At 36.1% G+C, this 23,976-nt stretch overlaps 1 protein-coding gene across 1 annotated transcript in view; it reads left to right on the top strand.

Moving 5' to 3' along the window:
- The first annotated feature begins 3,913 nt into the window (after positions 1–3,913).
- Positions 3,914–23,976, top strand: part of LOC150083618 (protein FAM76A) — a 139,233-nt gene continuing 119,170 nt past the window's right edge. Inside the window, exons 1-3 of the mRNA XM_090378542.1 lie at positions 3,914–3,994; positions 5,096–5,160; positions 19,705–19,771. Of these exons, the coding sequence (XP_090234668.1) occupies positions 3,914–3,994; positions 5,096–5,160; positions 19,705–19,771 (213 nt within the window). The remainder of the gene's footprint in view (positions 3,995–5,095; positions 5,161–19,704; positions 19,772–23,976) is intronic.

Raw genomic sequence — 23,976 nt, 5'->3', positions numbered from 1 at the left:
GTAATTCTAAGACAAGAGCAATATTTTTAACAGTGGTTTGTATTTTGACAAATGATAAACTGAGGAAGTAAACTAATCCAGCATTCGCCAGGGGAAAAAAAAATCATTTATTCGAACTTCTTACCATCACAGTGTGACATGAGTAATTACAGTCCAGTTAGTTTGACATCTATTCTGGGTAAAATAATGGAATCACTGGTTAAAGAAGCATTGTAGGATCATCTAGACAAGACTGCAGCAATAATTCAGACACGGCATGGGTTTGTTAAGGGAAAATCTTGTATGACAAATCAGATTGGATATTATTATGTGGTTACAAAGGAACTGGATGCAAAAAATAGTTTTGTTATCATATACTTGGATTTCAGGAAAGCTTCTGACACTGTTGCGCCGGAAAGATTACTCTACAAATTGGAGCAGTATGGTATTAAGGATAAGTTGCTACAAGGGATAAAACTAGTTGAGTGGGAGAAGATAGAGAGTGATAATCAATGGACGCTGTTCTTCGTGTTCGAATGTTATTAGTGGAGTCCCACAAGGTTAGATATTGGACCCACTGTTGTTTTGTGTATTTATCAATGATATTGATGAAGGTATATCAGAGTTAACGTCTAAGTTGCAGACGATACGAAGGTTGGCAGGGTTGTTGATGACAGTAATGATAGTACACTACTGCAACAGGAGCTAGAAAATCTGGTTAGATGGGCTTAGAAGTGCCAACTGAAGTTTAACATTGACAAATGAAAAGTATTGCATATGGGTAGAAGTAACCCCAGAGGATTGTACCAACTGTGTGGTACTGCACTTACGGTGTTAGATAATTAAAAAAACCTTCGAGTGATTGTGTTGTCAGATATGAAGTTTTCTGTGCAATGTAGACAGATTTCCAGAGCAGGTCATGGGGGTATTGTCAATAATATACTGGAATTTTGCTAGCAGGGAAAAGGAAGAAGTATCCCTTTGTATAAGGCAATGATCAGGCCGCGCCTTGAGTATGTGTTCAGGTATGGAGACCTAATTTTAGGAAGGATATAGATTTGCTTGAACGTGTATAGAGAAGGGCAACAAGATTGGTGAGGTGAACGAAGGGGGTCCTCTTACCAAGAGAGGCTTAAATTCTACAAAATGCGGCGGCTGGAGACTGAGCACCTCCGAGGTGATTTGATTGATATGTATAAGGCCTTGAATGGGTTGAGCACGCTGAATTCTAATGGGATTCTTCTGCTTGCTCAGATTACTAAAGTGAGGGGTCATAAATTCAAATTGAGGAAAGACAGTTGTAGAATAGATGTGCGGAAATTTGCTTTTTTCCAGCGGGTGGTTAATTGCTAGTTCAAACTTCCCTGTGTCGTTGTGGAAGTTGATAGGTTAAATAAATTTAAGGAGGAACTGGACAAACGTTTAGAGGGAATGGTTGTGTGAAATTGTTTTTTTTTTTTTTTTTTGGCTGATGATACATAAGCTCATACGCTTGCTTCCTTGCATCACATGCCTCTATTACTGCTACTATTGTTAATTAAAATTTCATTGCGTTGCATTCTTCTACACAAAACTTTATATAACTCCGGTGATTGTATATATAATAATAATAATAATAATAATAATAATAATATTTAGATTTACAAAGCTGGGGGTCCTGTAGTTCCGCAGTGCCTAACAACAAGCCACCCCTATACAGGATGATTCACTACCAGTGCGACAAACTTGCAGGAGGTGTAGGGGGCACAAAGACGAATTCGAATCACATAGCATTGCAGGGTCCGAAATGCCTTCGTCATGCGGTAGAGGACGTTGAACGGGAGGTCGCGTGAACAGCGATCCCGCTGAAAGTCAGCATTTTCGAACCGTTTCTGTTGAAGAAACCAAGTAGCAAAAGTCCTCCGGAGTGCATAATACGCAGGCTCCAATGATTGGACGCGTTGCAGATGGTATGAACTCATTTGGTTTGTTGACAGTATCCTCCATACAGTGGATTGGGAAATACCCAATCGTTGGGCTATCGCTCGAGTACTCGAACTCGGATTGCCTTCTGCAAGACATAGGGCATTCTCCTCATTGTCTGGCGTCCTCGTCGTTCGCTCTCGATTCATGGTACCTCTCGTGAAATAACCAGTCTCACGTAACCTTCTGTGCACACGTGCGAAAATCGTATGATGAGGAGCACGCCTGTGCGGGAAACGTTCCTGGTACAAGCGCAGAGCGGCGCGCCCGTTACAATCCGTAGCTCCATACGCGAGGTGCATGTCGGCCAGTTCAACGTTTGAATACTCGTCCATCCTACTGCCTCGGGAACCGGTTCGCAAATGCTGACTTCCAGCAGGATCGCTGTTCACCCGACCTCCCGTTCAACGTCCTCTACCGCATGACGAAGACATTTCGGACCCTGCAATGCTTTGTGATTCGGATTCGTCTTTGTGCCCCCTACACCTCCTGCAAGTTTGTCGCACTGGTAGTGAATCACCCTGTATACTAAGCTAACAGATTTCTATAATACGGTGCTCCTAATTTCAATATCTAGTTTTTACGTTAAACCTTACGGTATCAAATTCGGGATGTATGTTACGCTATTCGGTATCGTATCAGAATGGCAGCAATTTAGGAACGGTAAAATCTACGGACACTAAGTATTAACTTTCAAAATCGCTATATAAATTCAAAATAAACCCAGGAGCTTGACTAAGACTATTAAGCTACTTATACGCTTAATATTCCGGAAAATAACAATTATGTCTATAAAACGGCTAAATATAAATGAAAACTTAGCGTACGCCGGAGGTGCAAAATATTGTCCAACACGTGGAAAACCTCGTACTCCAATTCATATATTGTTGTTGTTTCTGTTTGTTTTGGAGTTTAAGGAGCATCAGCGGCTAAGGCTCTTTTGCTCGTTGTATATTGTCTGGGAATTGCATGTATTCTTGTATCGATTTCGTTTTCTGGACGAAGAACCTGTATTTTCTGGAGTAAAAGCAATGTGCCTCGCCTGGTACCGATTAACAGAGCCACGTTTTGAAAAATACCCATAAATATTCCTTGCATCATTGACAGCATTCCTTCCCGATTTGGGAAGGACGGTTACTGTATCAACTTTGCTACCCATGAGGGTGTTGATATTGGTGGCAGTATGTAAATAACTAGACCTGAGCTAGTTATTTACATATTGTCAGTTTGAGTCTCGTAGATGACGGTAGGAAGTTTATGGACCTTTTCCGCAACGTGGCTGTGTTAGGGTCTCAGTAACGGTAACATAGTCTATCCTCCCACCAACTGGTGTTTTTTCGTCCAGTGAAACAAAAAATTTGGCCTCAGCACTCATCCAATTTACAGACAATATACACGGAGGAATGTGGTCTTAGTTGCTGATGATCCTAAAGATACAACGACAACCTTTTTTTTTTTTTTTAAGTTTTGGAAGTGAAACTGCTGTGCTTTGAAACTTTGGCTAAATATGCCAAATATTTGCCTAACTGCCAAAATTGTTTCAAATGATCTTTTTTACTATTCTCAATTCAATATCTTAATAGGAATTTATTAAACTATTTTCAATTTAATATTCTGTAATTCAAAGATGTTTTTTTCGGATTAATGTATGTCTACAATAAAAGGACATTGTATTTATTAGTTTTTCTATGAAATACAGTTTGCTACTTTAGCGTCCTCTGGCGTTTTGTGAGTACCATTTGAAATCTATTATTAATTAACAATGGTGTGCATGATATTTTAAGATTTTTTCTTTCTTTATGTGATTTGAGTAGATTTTGAATATATCTGAGTGCAGATGTTCTGTTTTTAGTTGTATAGCTTTCTTTTTAAGATTCATCCCCACTTTAGGTTGCGAAGATATTTCTTTCGATAATTTATTGTATTCCCGCTCTGAGACTGTTTGACATTTGGTCAGCTCCGAAATCTTAGAATGGCGGCTTTATTTGCATGTACAAGATGTAATAGTCGCCATCCTTTTGAAGAACTTTCGCAAGGCCAGCAGTTGTGCAAAGTAAGTAAATCCCGAAAGAAGAAAACTTTAGTGGTGACAATAAGTCGGAGATATTTTCGCTTCCGGAAACCACCACAGATATATCCGATGGAGAACCGTACTGAGATGGATTTCTTTTGATGATCTAATTGGATCCTCAGTGGAACCAAATTAGCGTTCAGTTAGTAGTAAAATAGGCTAAACCGAGACAAATGTGCTATTTTGTGGCAAAACAAAAATCATGTAAACCTTTTGTCTTTACTGATGACTTAATTTGGTGGATGAATAGAAATATTCATTTGGGTTTAAACCTTAGCACTGTAAGGTGCCGATTGAAGAATTCCAGTGAAGAATACAGTCGCCTCATATATGTTTATGTGGAACAACAGTTATACTTTTACAACAGTTACAGCCAGCAAAAAAAGTGATGCTAGGATTACTTTAATATAGGTGTTAATGGTAATGCATGTTAATTTTTATTTTCTTGAGAATTATACAGATTGTAATTCTAAATATCCTCACTCCCTCCACTTCACTTCTGTCACAATTAACTTCATTGTGAGGGTAGTAGAAAGCCCCATTTGATGGTAAGATATAACTAAACTGTTGGTAGTACTTATGTGGTATTATGTTAACATGTATCCTTTTACATGTTTAAAAAAAAAAATACCCCTTTTTGTATCCCCCTATTCTTTAAATTTGTATTGATTAAAAGTTTTGTATGTAAAAGCAAATTCCTGTAAGTCAGACTTTTTTTTATATAAAATTAAAAGATTTAATACTTCTCATTTTGGGGAACTAATCCCCCCCTCACGCACGCACACACACACACACCAAACTGTGCATTACACCAAGTTGCAGAAAGAGACATTTGTATTAAATTTCATGCCTTTTTTTTTTTTTTTTCCCAGTGTAGATTCCAAGGCAAAGCTGAAGCTTTTCTTGTTTTATATTTTTATGCATTAGAGATTACTTTTTAAAAAAAATTGTCAACTGAATTTTTCATTAAAGTCATCTTTATATATGTAAATAGATATAGTTTTACTCTGATAAACTAAAGAATTTTTAGTGTTTTTTTCTTGTGAATAAAAATGAAACTTTTTTTATACCTATATATTTTAGGATTGTCGTGGAGCTTTTCCTGTTGTAAAGTGCACATATTGCAGAACAGAATTTCAGCAAGACAGGTATATTTATTTTGTTGGTAGAGATGTAGTGCTTTTTATATTTATATACAAAAAATACATGCATATGAAGCTTATTACCATAAGTGGTAAGAATAAGCTTCATTATAAAAACTATGATGGTTATCACTGTGAGACACAATGTTCCTTGCATTTTTAGGTGCAGCTTTAGCTGAAACTGGATGCATTAAAAAAAATAAATAACTCATGTCAGCCAAGCACATTGGCATACAAGTTTTTTTTAGTGGGGGGAAGGTTAGAAATAATTTAAAATTACATGCTTTAAAGGTTGTTCGTCATTTTAGCAATATAAGGGATATGGGAACAGAAAGTTTAAATATATTTATCTTAATTGTAATAGTGCCAATAATGGCAGACATCATTCTTGGATCAAAAAGTGTTATGCAATCAGTGTCAAGGGTATATGTGAGAGTAAGTTGTGAAAATAACACAAACTCACATGAATGGCATGGTTAATAATTAGTTTAATGAGATTGTATAGAATCACATAAATACTTCAGATTAAACAATCTAAGTAAAATTATTTGTTTGCATTTTGAAGCTGCTTTTAGCTCCCTTGTCAAGACCACGGAAAGGAAGATAAAGGTTAAAATGCCATCTAATAATTACTTGACTAAAATGAATTTAAATAATTTTACATCACATGATAATTGGAATACCTGTACAATGAACTAAATTCCTTACCTGAAAGATATTACTTTGTTGCTGAAAGACGAGGTTTATTTGTTACTGGATGTAAGCTTTCCTAATTGTCCAGTCCCCCCCTCCACCTTTTTTTTTTAACAACTTCATCAATAATTGATCCTAAGATATTTCTTATCTTCACCTGAAAAAAAGAGAAAGGAGGTGATTGGGAAATCATAGTGTTATTATGTAAGCCTGCAATTAAATTTGTAATTAGTTATTAGCACCCTTAACATTTGTGAAAACCTTTTTTTAGAAGCTTAACAATTGGTACGTTCCAGTCCAATTAAAAACAGGTTTTAAACAGTAAAAGATGAATGAGTCTTATATTAGATTCTTCCAGTTTTTGGTTAGAATTTAATATAATTATATCCAAGCGTTTATCTCGAATTTAAAGAAGTCTAGCATCTAGTTTTATTCCTTTGGTCAATCTTAAAATTCAGTTTTATAATTATTTTTGCGATTGTCTAGCAGTTAATGCAGAAATGTGAATAGTTATGTATTGGTATGAATATCTGTATAGTGTAAGGAAGCACCCAGGCTTTTGCTGCACCTACCAGAAAATAATAAAACCAAGCTAGCTTCCGTTGTTGTTGTTGTTATTTTGGTTTTTAGGAGCATTAGCAACTAAGGCCATATTGCTCCGAGGATATGCTATGCTCATTCCCTGACCTTTCCGCATCCTCCGTATTTGGCTATTACAGGCTCGAACCCAAGTCTAATCAAGAAGCGTGTGCTATGCACTGCTGCTCCTGCCCACCTGGCTACGGAGGCACCTTGGTTTCCATTTTCTAGTCACGTGGACCCAGCTGGTTGAGATGCTGAGGCTTTTACAGTTACTAATGGCCTTGCACAGAGTATTCAGTTACCTACCAGAATATTAGATGGTCCCCCCCCCAAATCGCACAATCTGTTAGTGACGTCATTAATTGTTGTTCCTGGCAGGCACACAAACTGGTCCTAGCACACCTGTCCTTATTACAAAAAATGTTGCTCGTTTCTCTGACAATGGAATCTCCCAATAAAACTAAATCCCATGGAATTACCCTGTAAAATTAAATCATATGGAATCAGAGCAATATGCATTTGATTATTTTGTTCTTGGGCCCAGATTGGGGGTACATCACCTGGAATATTGCTAGAACCTTAAGTTCCAACTTACATTTGTCTCTAGGCACGTGCCCATTTCTGCAGTGACACAGATTCTTCTAGCAGTGCAGTGTTAACCCCAAAGGAGTTGTGCATTATTTAAAAAATTAATTTGTGCTTAAAAATATCAAACAATTGTAAGTACAGAAGCTCATACAGAAATATCTAAGTAGTTACTGACAGCACAGCAAATCCTGAATTCCAGATCACCATGCTACCTAATAATTTCTACACTGTTGTTCCAAAGTTTTTCTGTCTTTACTTAGGAAATAATTTTAATTTTCTCGTCTGATGATAATTAAGTGCTAACTAGTATGGCAGCAATTTATTACCAGCAGCACTCTGTTATGTCGCACATCTTTTTGATTGTTAAAAAAGCTGTCATGTATAGCAAATAATAAAGCTGTATAGCCACTTTTAAAAATTAGCCGTCATTTTGATATCACCGAAACAAAAGTTCTCTGATGATATTCTGGTTTAGCAATACAATACATTTGATAAATGGTATCAAATGTAATTGGTATTGTAAATTTTTCAGGGTTTTTCTTCTGCTACGTAAAATATACAGTAATACCCTGACTTATGCAGTTCTTGATTTTTCCATTTGGCAACACTGCCGCCCACTATCTTCAAGGTCATTTTTCATATGCTATCGATATACGGTGGGGAGTGAGAGCGAAAGATGAACAAAATTCAACTTTGCTGCCGCATGAGCTGCACACATATACAAGAATTTGCATTCCAACTGTCATATTTATATGTGTGCGTTCGAATTCGTGCTCAACTTTTGTCGGAAATTACATCGTTTTCATGAATAAAAAAACTTTCCAGGCTTTAAGGTTTCCAAAGACCGAATGACAATGATGGTCAGCAGGAATGCAGCTGGTGGGTGCAAGTTAAAACCTCTCTTAATTTATCGCTCCGAAAACCCAAGAGTTTTAAAAAATATATCTAAAATTAGCTTACCAGTGATTTGGAAGTCAAATCATAAAGCTTGGATGACAGCTTCCATTTTTGAGGACTGGTTCGGTCACCACTTCATACCCGAAGTCGAACGTTATTGCAAGTCTAAACAGATTCCATTTAAATTGATCCTTCTTATTAACAATGCACCCAGTCACCCTCCTGCCACCCTAATTAATTTCGACCGACGTGTGAAAGTTGTGTTTTTGCCTCCAAACACAACCAGCTTGCTTCAACCGATGGACCAGGGAGTCATCAAAACATTCAAGGCCTACTACACGAGGCGTTCGTTTGCACGTCTGAATGAAGCTATGAGACAAAATAGTGAGATATCTGTTAAAGACTTTTGGAAACAATTCAATGTTTTAGATGCCATAAGAATCAGTGAAGAATCTTGGGATGAAATTCACAAAAAAACATTGAATAGTGTCTGGAAGAAACTTTGTCCATTTTTTTTCAAAAATGAGACAAAAACAACGCCAGAAACTGATCATGTCGCTCATATGATAGAAGTTGTTAATCTTGCCAGGCAATTAGATTTGGAAGTCAATGGTGATGATGTCAACGAGCTGTTGGATTTACATAGTGAATCCAACTGCAATTGTATAACCAACTTTATAAATAACTGCAATTTTATTAAATATTTTTCTTTTAAACAATGAATGAGCTCATAGAGATGCGTGAGCAAAACGTCACTGAATTAACCGACACTTCAGACCCAGTTCCACCAGAAAAGCACATGACAATTGCAAGCTTGACAGGTCTCAGCTCAATTGAATGAAAAGGGCTTAAAAATTTTAGAAAACATAGACTCCAACGAAGAACGCGTTATAGCTACAAAGCAAGGAATAAAAAATTATTAGCTTGCTACGAAGAAATTCTGCATGAAAAAAAGAAGGCGCTGTTGTTGTCAGACGAATTTGTTAGATTTTGTGACGCCATCGACATCGAAATAACTTTTTTACGTAACTCATTTATTTTTTTAATACATAATTTGTATTAATATTTATAAATAACTGCAATTTTATTAAATATTTTTCTTTTAAACTAGTGTTTTTGTTAGTCCTTGGTCTCAATTAAACAAAATTTATATGTATTTATATGCAAAGTTGTACCCCGACTTATGCGAATTCGTCGATTTTCGTCGGACCCACCTATTGCGTAACTTCGGGGTATTACTGTATTAGCATTAGTAGAGGCATATGAGGCAAGAAAGCAAGCTTATACGGCATCAGCCAAAAAAAAAAAAAAAAAACACCTTCCCATTTCACCCATCCATTCGCTCCAAATGTTTGTCTAGTTCTGACTTGAATTTATTTAAGCTGTGACATTCTACAATGACAGATGAAGGTTTGTTCCATTGATAAACCACCCGCTGGCTAAAGGCAAATTTCTGCACATCTGTGTTATTCATTTATATAAAAATTTGTAAAGGTAGTAAAGAAGTAACAGTGTACAGTGTTTTTGAAACCTAATGTAGTGCTGCCAACAACTTATATGTTCATAAGAATTTGCTGGTGTTACCAGTGCTTTAAAATTCAAATAAAATAAATTATCTATTAATGTTAATGTGACAAATTCAGTATAGTTAGGGTTTCAATCATTGCCACTGAAGTGAGATGCTTAGCTATTAAATTTGGATAGCAAATATGCACTGATTATTGTTGCATTTTATGCACTGCATGCTCATTCATTTAGTATTTGTCAATTGTATGTTATGTAGTGTTTGACTGGGAAATTTGCAGAAGTAGGATGTAAACACATTTTTTCAGATTTGCATATTTTTTTAAACTTAATTTTTCAAATATGGAGTTTGCAAAGTTTAATTATCACATGAAGTGATGCCACTTGATTGTCATCGGGAAATGTGTTTTGAGATGCTACAGTAAGTTTGTAGTGGTTGTACACATTGACTTTTTTTTTTTTGAGAATGTATTTGATGTACTAGAGTCATTTAGAAATAAAATATTTTAGTTTATTTGAAATTTCTTTTGTCTCATGATTGTTTGCTTGTTAATGTTCACTTGTTTATTGTTAATGTAACTCAGATTTTACCTTTTGTTTAAAATCAAAATGGACTGAACATTTTTTGAAAATTTTTAATCTTGAGAGTGTGCATTTTGGTAATTTTTTAGTAATACAAGCTCTGTATTACTATTACTGGGTAATACATAGCAATCCACCAGGGAAATGAGAAAAATGATCATTATATTAAAAAGTTGCTACATTGATAGTTCGTAAAATCATCAAAAGAATAAAGAAAAGCTTGACCAGTTAATGTAATTCTACTAATATAGCATAGTATAATCAAATTCAGAATAAGTACTACAATATTAAACAAGAAATATTGAGTATTGTGTGTTTTTCATTGATCGTACAATTTAGTAAGATTATGTAAGTTACATGTGTACAGTAATTATTGTATACGCTATACATATGTACAGTAATCTGTGTATATGTGTAAACACACACACTCCCACCAAAAGTTTGGAATCACAGCATATGACAAACAGTTTTCATTAATTTTTTTCAAATTAGTTTTGGTAATGTAAGTTTTGATATAAAAAAACAACAGTACAAAGTATTTTAAGATTTTTTTTATTAAGTATTGGAAAATTTACAGCAAAATATATATTGAAATGATTAATATTAATAACTGTACTGATTTTTCATCAAAATATCCTCCATGAGATTTTATCACTGCCATGCACAGACATGGTATTCTGGCAATTAATTTTATAATAGTGTCATGACTAAGTTTTGACTAACATTATTCCAGGTGACCTGCAAGGTTCCCCCTAAATTTTGTTAAGATGGGCAGAATTCACAGACTTGACGGTTTAGTAAAGTAAAAAAGTAAACTGCAGCCATTGTCAACTCACTGCAGGATGGAAGTCTCCCCATCAATTCATGTTGAAGGGAATGGACCATGATCTGCCATGCTGGTCCAGTGCAGGTTGGCAGATCGACTGTATTTAGCAGTCAGGGGCTTGAACCCCGGTCTACTCAAAGAGCATGTTCTCTTTGAGTAGAGTGGTCAGGGGCACTCCCGCCCCTGACCACTCGGCTACGGAGGCCTTTCTAGATGATCCCATAAAGGCTGTATTGGATTTAAGTTAGGCAATTGGTGTGGCCACACAATAATTTCTAATATCCTATCCCATTGTTTAGTTGCTAGAAAGTCCCTGCACAGCTTGAACTATGCTCTGTCATTAACTTTTGTAATATAAAATTTATTCCATAAAGTCCGGAGGATATTGCATTGTGTTCAGGAATGTTTTTATAGCCTTCTTTTCTTAAAATTCCTTCAATTCTGACAATGTCTCCCATTCCAGAAAAACAGAAGCAACCCCAGTTCTTGATGGCACCATTTTTTCTTTGGTTCATCATCTCACAAACTCTATGCTTTGATCCAAAAATTTCAGATTTGGATTCATCAATCCACAGCACATTTTTCCACTCCTCAGTTATCCAATGTTGATGGCTCTTAACCCGGGCCAACCATGTCTTTCGATTTTCCAGTTTTAATGAGGATTTTCTCGGGCCAATACGTAACCATAAAGTCCTGCTTGTTTAAGACAAAGTTTTACACTGAATGTAGACACAGGAATTTCTCTGTTCCTATTGAACTTAGCTTGGATTTCAGGTGCAGTAAGTTGTTGATTGCACTTAGAAATTAGTGTTGTGGTTTTGTGCTTCCATTGTTCCTTCCTTCCATCCTAATCGCGGTTTTGTCCTTTAAACAGCCAGTCTCCTTGAATCGTCGAATGGTAATTTGTATACCTTTAAATGAAACATTTAGTTTTTTTGTCAATGTTTCTCATGGAATAACTTTCTTTATACAGAGTTGTAATGCTTTTTTCAACACTAAATTCCTTATTTCTTGCCATGTTTAACACGAAACTTGCACAAAACACTCTTTATGAACACTCTTTATTGATTTTATAAGTTACAGCTCTTATTCCTCAATTTATATTACAGTAATACCCCGACTTACGCTACCCCGACTTACGCGAACTCGGAGTTACGCGGTTCTTGATTTTTTCGTTTGGCAACGCTGCCGCCCACTATCTTCAAGGTCGTTTTTCATATGTTATCGATATACGGTGCGACGGCGGAGAATGAGAGCGAAAGATGAACAAAATTCAACTTTGCTGCTTTTATGTTTTTTATATCAGTGAAGGGGAAACACATTTCACCATAATAACATAAAAACCAAAACAATTCCAGCTATCGGTATAATCGCAAATGCAATTAGATCGAGTTTACTACTAGTTTATAACAGATTTCACTAGCAGAAACGCAACTGGATTTTTATTGTTTTATGGTAGTAACCCCTAGAAATGTGAGGTGTTAATAGTGCCTTTATGGTGTTGTTTATTCAGTTGCTACATGCGCGCAGCTTTGTTTATGCGTATCAAGCGTGCCTCCTCGTTTTGTAATTGTGCTTTATTCCCTAAAAATGAATAAAATACTTAATTAAAAGGTGTGAAAAGGAAGCGTCCTGGTGAAGACACTGCAGATTCAGAGAGAAAAAGAAAAGCAATTATCGATAAACAGAGGCGGACTGGGTCAAAAATTCTTACCCGGGAAAATTTATAGTGGCCTCATACTATGGTTTATGGCCAAAATCACACCGGCCCACCGGGGTTACCCCGGTAAGGCTTATGGCCAGACTGCCTCTGTCGATAGAGAAAAAATATGAAATTGTGAAACGCTTTGAACGAAATGAAAGACCATGTGATATTGCACGTGCTACAGGCCTAAATGAAGCAACGGCGAAAAGCACATGACAATTGCAAACTTGACAGTTTGAAAATTGAAAAGGGCTCAATTGTAAAGGGCTTAAAAATTTTAGAAAACAGACTCCAACGAAGAACGCGTTATAGCTACAAAGCAAGGAATAAAAAAATTATTAGCTTGCTACGAAGAAATTCTGCGTGAAAAAAAGAAGGCGCTGTGTCGTCAGACGAATTTGTTGGATTTTATGAAGCCATCGAAATAACTTTTTAACATAAGTCATTTGTTTTTTTAATACATATTTTGTATTAATATGTATAAAGAACTGCAATTTTATTAATATTTTTCTTCTAAACTAGTGTTTTTGTTAGTCCTTGGTCCCAATTAAGTAAAATTTATATGTATTTATATGCAAAGTTGTACCCCGACTTACGCGATTTTCGTCGGACCCACCTATCGCGTAACTTTGGGGTATTACTGTATTGCAAAACACTCTAGAACCATCTACAACTTTCTACTGCATTCAGGAGTCTTCTGTACCTTTAAGAATTTCTGGAATATTCTAGAAATTTCTTAAATATTATTTTAAGTTTTTTGATTTTTATACATAAAAAATATTTTAATAAAAATTGGTAAACAAGTTGGCCCTATTTTAATAGCAATTTTGAAAATTAAGAAAAATGAAACATGATTCCAAACTTTTACGTATTAGTGTATATACACAGAATCAGTTTCAGATTTTAGAATAATCTGTCAGAATATGCTGTTTCAGTGACAGGGCGTGTTTTAAAAGAGAATTATGAAGCCACATGACAGCGATTAATTCACTTTTACAGTTAGGCTGTGCATGAAAAAAATTATGTACAAGTTCTAATCCTTAATGAGTATTCTTCAGTGATGCTCAACCACAGTAGGTTCCTAATTTTCATCACTACAAATTTCAAGTTTCATTACTTCTGCAATGAAATCCTCTTCAGTTGTACATATCCTGAAACATGCAGTGTTTCCATTCACTTTACTGTAGACTTCAAAACATGTTTTCCCCCTCTAAGTTTAGGTGAAGATGCACCTCAAAAATTTCACTATTATGTTCTGTTCTTCATGACTAACAGAGGAAGAAGCATATGAAGCCTCAACTGTTGCATTATTGAAGGAGAAAAATCTAGCATATTTGAAACAGTGGGTGATCACTTTTCATCAACCTCATTCCATCCTGAAACACTTAAATACATTAAATGCATCTCATACATTTTGTATTGTGTTTCGCTTTTGAGACAATGCACAGTTTTTATTTAATAGCATTCTTCAATTGAATGTCTATCCACTGCTTTGAAGTTTCTCTTCAAAGCAGTGGATTAGACCATGATCAAATGGCTGAAGAACTAATGTCATGTTGGTGGCAGGTACTAAACAGTAATTGTACATAGGCTATTCACTTGGCAATGAGGGGTGAAGTTGTCCACAAACAGCAAAATTTTTATTTCTTCCTGCTTATTTTGTAAGCTTCTGGTCCATTTTTCATAGATTTCTGATATCATCCAAAAACTTAGCTAGTAATATCATGAAATCTTTAAAGCATCAGTATTCATATTATTTCTGGTGCAAGTGCTACTAGGGCCGTATTGCACCTAAAATCAGCAGAGCTTTCCCAATGATTAGAGAGGAAGCTTCTATGTGCCAAGTCAAGTTTTGTCAGTGTCAATGGCTGCACTTTCATCACACATTTTTTTGAAGATGGCCCATGATGCATCGTAAATTTCTGGAGCTGTCCATCAGAAGACTTGAAACCTTCAATAAACATCCAATGTGAAAATGATTTAGCCTTGTTTTTTAAAGATTTTCATCTAGAGGAACATTTTCTGCACACATCATCATAAGCCATTCCAAGAGTCACTTTTCAAGGTCAAGATACTTTGCCTTTTGTACAGTCTGTCCTCGTATAGCACGATAGTTGTGTTCCTAGAAAACCTTGTGCAATATAAACAACAGGCCCTATGGGAAAAGTGGGGTTAGGTGCCGACCACCCAAGATTGAACACACATTTGGAACCAAAACATTACCAAACACAATAAATAATCGGGTAATTTTAATCGTTATAAAATACTTCGTATTTTATAACGATTAAAATACGTAATAAAAAATATAATATATATTTTTATTATAATATAATAAATAATAAATATTTTTTATTATTTATTATATTATAATAAAAATATAATAAATTATAATAAATAAACTGGTAGTATTTTTTAAAACTAAAAAAGTATTTTTTACAAATAAAATACGTATGTTATTCTTAAAAAAATTATTATATTAAATAAAATAGTCGTAATAAAATACTTACGTGTTTTATAATACGTAATAGAATATTGCTAATGCTTTTGCTTCTATCGTACGCAAACTTGTTTTGTGTTTGATTTTCTATCCAAACAGATGACAGCCGTTCCATCCCTTCCAATTCTTGTGTCTTAATCTAATGGATTTTAATTACACTTTGAGTTGTTCCTGCTACGAAAGTTGTTTTTATTTTCTCCGCATTCTTTGTAATTCTCGGCGTTGCCTCATTTAGGTCTTTAGCACGTGCAATATCACATGGTCTTTCATTTCGCTCAAAGCATTTCACAATTTCATATTTTTTTCTCTATCGACAGAGGCGGACTGGCCATAAGCCTTATCCGGGAAATCCCGGTGGGCTGGAGGCCGGTGTGATTTTGGCCATAAACCGTAGTATGAGGCTACTATAAATTTTCCCGGGTAAGAATTTTTGATCCAGTCCGCCTCTGTTTATCGATATTGCTTTTTTTTTTTTTCTCTCTCTCTGAATCTGCAGTGTCTTCGCCAGGACACTTCCTTTTCACACCTTTTAAGTATTTTGCTAATTTTTAGGGAATAAAGCGCAATTACAAAACGAGGAGGCACGCTTGATACACATAAACAAAGCTGCTCGCGTATAGCAACTGAATAAACAACACCGTAAAGGCCGAGATACACTATTAACACCCCACATTTTACTAAAGCACATTTCTGGGGGTTACTACCATAAAACAATAAAAACAATTTCCAGTTTCGTTTCTGCTAGTGGAATCTGTTATAAACTGGTAGTAAACTCCATCTAATTGCACTTGCGATTATATCGATAGCTGGAATTGTGTTGGTTTTTACGTTATTATGGTGAAATATGTTTCCCCTTCACTGATATAAAACACATAAATACATTTTCAGAATCTTCTTCATTCCTATCGTGTTGCGTTCGGTTGGGTGATTCCGCGTTCGACTGCCATTTCTTGTAAACACAAAGGCGAATCGTGCATAAGCGAATTCGGTTCGTGTTATATAAGATATCGTTCCCCTATTTATAAATCGTGTATGATCGAATTCGTGTAATGTAAACACGTGTTATACGAGGACCGACTGTATTCTGATTCTACTAGTGTAGCAGATTTCCCTAAATTTTCGATCTTTCAGAATGGTGAACGATGCACTCTTAGGAATGCTAAACTGTTTGGTGATGTCGGCTTTAAACTGCATCTAGCAAGCAATTGGCACATCGATAAATACACAGTCTATATAACAAATAGGAACTTCTAGTCAAAGGTTACTTTCATTTACATTGAGTGTGAGAAATTGCCAGTGAGTTTAGGAAATTGCCAAATAAGTCACTTCCATGGTCAGCCTGCAAGCTCATCATTAGCTTCAATAAATTATAGTGTTCTTTCAATTTGAAATGTGAATATTACAATAAAAAAATATTAAAAACAAAATAGTGATGGAAAATTTTAGATTGTTGTAGAGATTTGTCTTTTGAGGTTTGTCATTTGTTATAACGAATGTAAAATAGCATTAAGTTTATGGGAAATCAACTGGGACCTACCACATAGGTCATTATAATATGCTGGGATGTTAAAAAGAGGGTTGAAAATTACCTAAACCCATAAGAAATTATTGCACAAGGCAATAATTTCTTATGGGTTTAGGTAATTAACTATATAATATCAATGTAGATACACCATAGTTTAGGCACAAGGCTTTAGCACTCCTTGTGCCATTAAACAACATACCAACAACACCATAGTTTATCCATAAATTTGGACTGCATATGTAGTGTAAAGGCATTGTTTTAATTGTACCTCATATTGTGGGTGCCTTCACAACAAGAAAGCTGGTATTATACTACTTCAAATAACTAATGCTTCTCTAATAGAGAAGACTACCTGTTATTTATTTTCAGTGGATACCACCACCCAGACGATCGTTTCCAAGCTAGTTGGCTTCATCATCAGTGAGGGGCAGGTACCCTGGTTATGCAACGTGCCATCACAGTTGGGAAGTTATTTCCACAATATGAGAGATGCCAAATGGTGTATACATTATTATTTATTTATTTTTTTTTTTTTTTTTTTTTGATTTGGTAGTTGTTGGCGCATCGGCTTCTGTGGCCATATTGCACCTCCAAAGGTTTTTTGCAGTACAGTGATCCAAGCCCGAGGCGGGAATCGAACCCGCGACCTTTGGGTTGCCGGGCAGGTACTTTACCCACTCGGCTAGCCCGGTCGGCTATTATTATTTATATAGTATGAATCAGAGCTGTACTGCTCAATATGTTCTACGTTGATAATAATATTAGTAAAATAATAAGAGGAGTTTACCTCAGTATATCAATATAGTGCGTAGAACACTTCCATGTGATACCCTCCAGAAATTAAAACGGAAAAAACGAAAAAATCGACAGGAAGGAAAACCGTTTTGAGTATTTTCGTTAGATAGGAAGGAAAACCGTTTTGAATATTTTCGTTAGATAGGAAGGAAAACCGTTTTGAATATTTTCGTTAGAATCTTTTAATTGCGTTAATTTGATTTTTAATTGTTTTAAATTGATTTGAATTGTGTTAAATTGATTATTTAATTATTTATATTTTATTCTAATGTACCGGTAAGTTGTCGATTTTTTTTTTCTTTTTTTTCCGTTTTAATTTCTGGAGGGTATCACACGGAAGTGTTCTACGCACTATATTGAGGTAAACTCCTCTTATTATTTTACTAATATTATTATTTATACACCATTTGGCATCCCTCATATTGTGGAAATAACTTCCCAACTGTGATGGCATGTTGCATTACCAGGGTACTTGCCCACTCAGTGATGAAGAAGCCAAACTAGCTTCGAAACAATCGTCTGGGTGGGCGTATCCACTGAAAATAAATAACAGTAGTCTTCTCCATTAGAGAAGCATTATTTATTTGAAGTTGTGCAATACCAGCTATCTGGTTGTGAAGGCACCCACAATATGAGGTACAATTAAAACGATGCCTTTACACTACATATGTAATCCAAATTTATGGGTAAACTATGGTGTATCTATACTGATATTATATAGCATATTGAAAATATATACAGTGGCAGTACTGTTCCATTACTATAGTTGGATCGATTTGGCAACTGTGCAGTGAGACAAAGTAATCATTCCTTAGTGCAGTCTTCATCACAGCATGTTTCATTGTCATGCAATGAATTGTTTTGTGAAACAATTCATTGCATGACAATGGCAGCCAGAACTGATGTTTTGTATTGTTTGACAAAGAATAGAATTTTGTGCTAAAGTGGATCAGGAGACATACAGGATGATTAAAGAATCTTATAGACACTGTGCTTTCAAAATCAGTGGTATTTAAACAAAATAGAGTGATGGAAAATTTTAGGTTATTGTAGAGAAGTCGTCTTTCAAGGTTGAAATGTTTTTAAAGTGGTTACGGCAGTGCTCAGTACATACTGCTGTAACAGGTGCAAACATTGCAAGGATAAAGTACCTGTTAAAGGATAACAGAAGGCTATCATTGCGAGAATAGGTGAGTACTTCCTTTAAATGTTGTCATAATATCGTTGCTGTGGCATTAATACGTCCTGTAGTTGCATTGTATGGCCTTATGCTCCACAGGCCCTTACAGATCAGTAAACACAAAAATGTTAAAAGTTCACGACACAATTAGGAAAACCCCCAGATTTTTTTATCCTAGTTCTCTTGTGATAAATCATGACATTATGTTCGGAGGCTAGGCAGCAAGCTAGTATTTGGAAGCATAAAGATGGCCACTAAAAAAAATTAATGTTGATTCTTGTTTTTTGACACTAAAGGTATAATTTTACACCAGTTTAATCCAGAAAATTGAACCATATATGGCTCTTGTTATGTTACACTTGCATTTGGGTAAGGCAAAGAAAATTTGAGGGGGAAATAATTGTTTCTTTTGCAGGATAATTCAAGACCTAATATCACCTAGGTGATGTAAAATGCCTTGTCGAGCATCAGCAGAATGCTTTTTGAACGGCCACCCTATAGTTCAGACTTCCCTCCCTGTAAGTTTTGGAATTTCTGAACTTGAAAAACATTGGCCACTGTAGTAAAAACATTCAAAAAAGGCCCGCAGCATATCTTTGAAATGTTATTCAGTTGCTATAAATGGTGAAGAAACTAATTCCAGAGACTAAGAATATCTCCAATTGTGAATAACGAGTACCACCATGCAGTTTTTAATCTGTCCTTGTAAAAAATTTCTCATTTATATTATTATGACTGTGTGCTACTTCTCTCTCTCTCTCTCTCGCTCTTCCCCCCCCCCCTATTTTTTCAAAATTAGATCATCTTAAAGTTGAATTAATTTGGTGCATCTGAAACCTCTAGGGAAGATAAGTTTTTGTACTAATCCTGGCACTTAAATCTGGATAGTTTGTTGATCCCTGGTTATTAGTGTTTTTATAAATTACAAATAGTAATTGAATGGCATTTAATAATTATTTCACTGAATTATTATTGTTAACTATTATTATTAACAATAATTGTTATTATACATTTAATTGGATTTTATTTAATATATATTTAATTGAATTATTATTATTGAATTTCACTGAATTATTATTGTTTATTATTATTTACAATAATAATTATTATTGTTTTAATTTTTTGTTCTTTCCTCTTATTTTGGCTTTCTCTTTAGTAATGTTAAAGGAAGCACTGTCACAATCTGCAAGAAATGTGAGCAGAATGTCAAGCTGTATGGCAAGGTAAGTGAATGCTTTTTTGTTTTTGACATGGCTGAAGAAGAATCTTAGAAAATAAATATTAATTTTTTTTTATTATTATTATTATGGAGATACAAAGTGGATAGAGTATTAGAAATACTGCCCTAGGATGTATAGATCTTTCATTCACCTCTTCAACAGTGGTGATTTACTTTGGCATAGATTCTGTGAGATGCTGTTTCTTTTGGAATATTCTGCTATACAAAGTAGATGATGGACAGAAGGGGATCTTCATTCATAATATCCCTTTTGATCTCATCTCACAAATATTCTATTAATTCTGGGATCTACTTGATCCATGGTTGATCATATTTTATTGAAAGTAAACATGCACCTGTTTTGTTTGTTTTTTTAAGAAAAAAAAAAGAAAGAAAAAACTTTGAATTTTTATTGAAATTTCCAAGCATGCTGGCAGATTTTGGAGAATGATGGTTTAATTTTGCTCCCAGATGATTTTGCCACAAACTTTTGACCCAGTCTAAGATCAGAGCATTGTCTGTACACCCTGGTTTATGTGCTTGAACATTATACATTTTACATAGACTCTTGGTAGTGTCTTTCTTTTTAGGATGGCATATGGAGGCAATTTTCTGCAATCTGCCATGCCACACAACATTGCAGCACATTGTAATTTCTTGTTTCCACCAATTCTTACAATAATGCTAGATTGTTTTAAAGATGAAAAGAACACGTTGGAGCTGTTTACCCAGGATGAGTTGAATGAAGTCATTAGAGATCTAGTCCAAAGATAGTGCTGAACTTGTCTCCTAGAGATGAAAGCAGAAAGACTTGGCTAAGAAGAATGTCAAAGCATCTCATTATTGAATAAAGAAACCAAGTTTTGCCTGCATTCTTTACTGTAAACAGTACACTTTTTACAGTAAAGAATTTCTACTGCTATAATAACAATGGAGTTTTTAGGGAATTGTCACAGGTACACATTACATTTGAATAGTGCCTCTTCATAGACTCCTCACAGCAGCAAAATTTGGAAGCTGTTCTCTTGCATAATGGGAACTTAAATCCATCCATCCCCATTGCCCACTGTTTATTTAAGGGAGACATACTATTATATACGAAGACACTACTCAAGCAATTCAGCATTCGGGGGAACATCTTTGGTAACTTCAACATCATGAGCATGTTAATGGATATGCAAGTGAGTTTGCAAAATATTGTCCCCTACGTCTTGGGACAACCATTCTACTCCAGGCCATTACATCAAATGTGTATGACAGTGTATGCTTGCTTCTCCCCCCCCCCCAAATGTGCAGAAGCAAACACACATTTTAATTAAAAGTGAATATTGTGGGTTAAATGTAAAAATGAACTGTGCAAACAAAGTAATATCTGTGACAGTCTAAGTATACATATATTATATGTATGGGTGATAGATTTCTATCTGGTTATATGCATGTGAGTTAGTAAGTAATTATAAATATTGTTTTTATTTCATGTGCATCTCTATTCAAGTGCTGGGAATTTGTTTGCTTAACCTGCAAATATAGTGTGTGTAGTCCTGTTCTTTGATTACTATAATTAGGGGGATAAGTGTGTGAAAAGGATGGCTGAATGTGAATGTCATATATATGTACATTGTTGTACCCTGAATATGTACATTTAAAAAAAAAGAAAGTTATACTTGCAGATTAAGTTGCATACAGGGAGTCTCAAAAATATTGTGAATGGAACAAAGGGGTGCTCTTACGAAGAAAGGCTTAAGTTTTGCAAATTACAGTGTCTGGAGACTAGGCACCAGCAAGGTGATCTGATAGAGGTGTATAAAGCCTTGAATGGTTTAAGCATGCTCAATGCTGATGGGATTCTTCCTCTAGCTCAGAAAAATCACCTGAAAGGGCATAAATTCAAATTGAGGAAAGACAGATGTAGGATAGACGTGCGGAAATTTGCCTTTAGCCAGCGGGTGGTTGGTTGGTGGAACAGACTTCCATCCCTTGTGGTGGAGGTTGATAGCCTAAATAAGTTTAAGGCTCAGCTGGACAGGTATTTTGAACGAACAGAGGGGTGAAGTGGAAGTGGGTTTTTTTTTTTTTTTTTTTTTTGGCTGATGCTGCATAAGCTTGCTTTCTTGCATCAAATGCCTCTACTAATGCTAATGCTATTGGTACAAACGTTTAGGGGAGGTAGGTAACATCTAAAGGAATGTGAATCGCATAGGAACCCGTCACCGTAAGTCGGTACACGGGCTGTTCATCAGTTCGCGAGAGGGAAAACTTCTGGTTTACTCATTCAAGCAGTAGTCGCTGCACGAAGAGCATGCATCGATATACGAATTGTGAGCTGGCAGACATGCATTTTTCCCCATGCGGCACAACATCGCTTCGCAATAAATGTGTGGGCAGGTATGGTCGGTGACTGCTTAGTCGGCCCATACCTGTTACCATCCTGCATGAACTCTGCTAAATATCGGATCTTTCTTGAACAAGTTCTACCAGGGTTACTTGACGATGTTCCAGCAAATGTGAGATGCAACATTTGGACAATATGGGGTGTCGATGGATTGGCCGTGTTGGACCCGTTGCCTGGCCCCCACGCTCACCTGATTTATCGAGCCTTGATTTCTTTCTGTGGGGGGTCCTCAAATCTATCGTGTATGAATCGCCTGTAGAGATGGAAATAGATCTTGTGGCGAGACTTGTCTGCTCTGCTGCTGCTACTGTCAAAGAAACTCCAGGTGTGTGTTCGACCGTGTCCGCCAATCCATGCTGCGTCGGTGTCGCGCATGCATCATGTCTCATGGTGGAACCTTCGAGCATCTGTTGTAACATCATGAAATGCATCCATCTCGTACTTCATTGTTAATATTATGTCAAATAAATGTTTGCCACTAATTACTGTCTTGTGTCATTTCTGCTTCTTGTGCCTCTGCTACTACTATTTTCCCGTGACGTTTCTGGTTATGGGTTCCTATGCGATTCACATTCCTTTAGATGTTACCTACCTCCCCTAAACGTTTGTACCAATATTTTTGAGACACCCTGTATATGTGAGGAAGTGAATGCCGGTCACCTGTGTAAACTAAGTGGTGACTGAGTGAATGTAAATAATGTATTTATTTTTAAAAAAATGTCTGACAGTTGCCATGTTTAGGTGGCACCTGCGTTCTGTCTGGCTGAATGATGATAAATGCGAGATGGCAGATGTGTGTGTGTGAGAAAGTTGTTCTACCATTCAGTCTGCCAATAAATAAGTTAATATTAAAAAAAAAAAAGAAGAAGAAGTGTGTACGTCTGTATATGTATGTGTGACAGATGTATAGCTAGGTCGAATATATGTGGCGTGTGTGTTCTGACAGCCCTCGCCATGCTGACATCGTGCCTTTTCTCTCCTTGGGGTATGGCATGGGAATGCTGACACCGGCTCCATCTGGTCTGGCTGTTGTGGGATCTTATACAGAGAGCCAATGTGCATCTATGGTGTGATCTCCCCACCCCGTATGTGGAGGATGGGGTCCTTCCACAGGGGTGCGCCTAATTACCTATATCCGGGTGGGCAGTCTTCCTTTCATCCACCTTGTTTATCTTCATCTGTTCCTTCCTACTTTCACTGTCTCTTCTGCTCTCTTTTCACTTTCCAGAGCTTTTACCATCCCTGTGGTTGTACTCCCTGTATTCAAATTCTGCATCCCTTATGTGTGAGTGACACCATGTTTCCAGTATACCTACAATGTTTGCATTTGATGAGTTAATCAGTACTTAAAATTCATAAAATTTAGTTACTATGCTCCTAGCATTAGTGTATGTGCCAGTATACATTCGCCTGTTCTTACTCTAAGATACGCTAACACAGCTCGTGTATTTATTTGTTCCATGATGGCTCTCGCAGTAGGGCTTGACGCCCCTGACACCTTGAGATCCAGGCTGCTGCATGTTCCAGTAGAAGCAGTGTAAAGATCACTTTCACCTTTGCCTGCAGCTCTAGTTAATCTGTTAGTCTGTGTATTCCCCCCCCCCAGTTTTCCAACCCACTTAGCAGTGCCTCGATAGCATCGGCAAATATTCTTTCACCTTCTTCTATTTAAGGGTATCCCATCTCTGTAAAACCAGTCTCCTATTAACAAGCACAGACCATGCTGTTTTGAATAATTTTTGCTTGGTAAAAATTATTCAAAATTTTTGCTTGGTAAAAATTACAACTTGGAGTGTCATCAGTCAGAAAAGACAAAT

Source organism: Mastigoproctus giganteus, chromosome 7 (assembly GCF_048544385.1).
Source record: "Mastigoproctus giganteus isolate SK-2022 chromosome 7, ASM4854438v1, whole genome shotgun sequence".
NCBI classification, from domain to species: domain Eukaryota; kingdom Metazoa; phylum Arthropoda; class Arachnida; order Uropygi; family Thelyphonidae; genus Mastigoproctus; species Mastigoproctus giganteus.
This window is presented reverse-complemented; position numbering and strand designations above follow the sequence as displayed.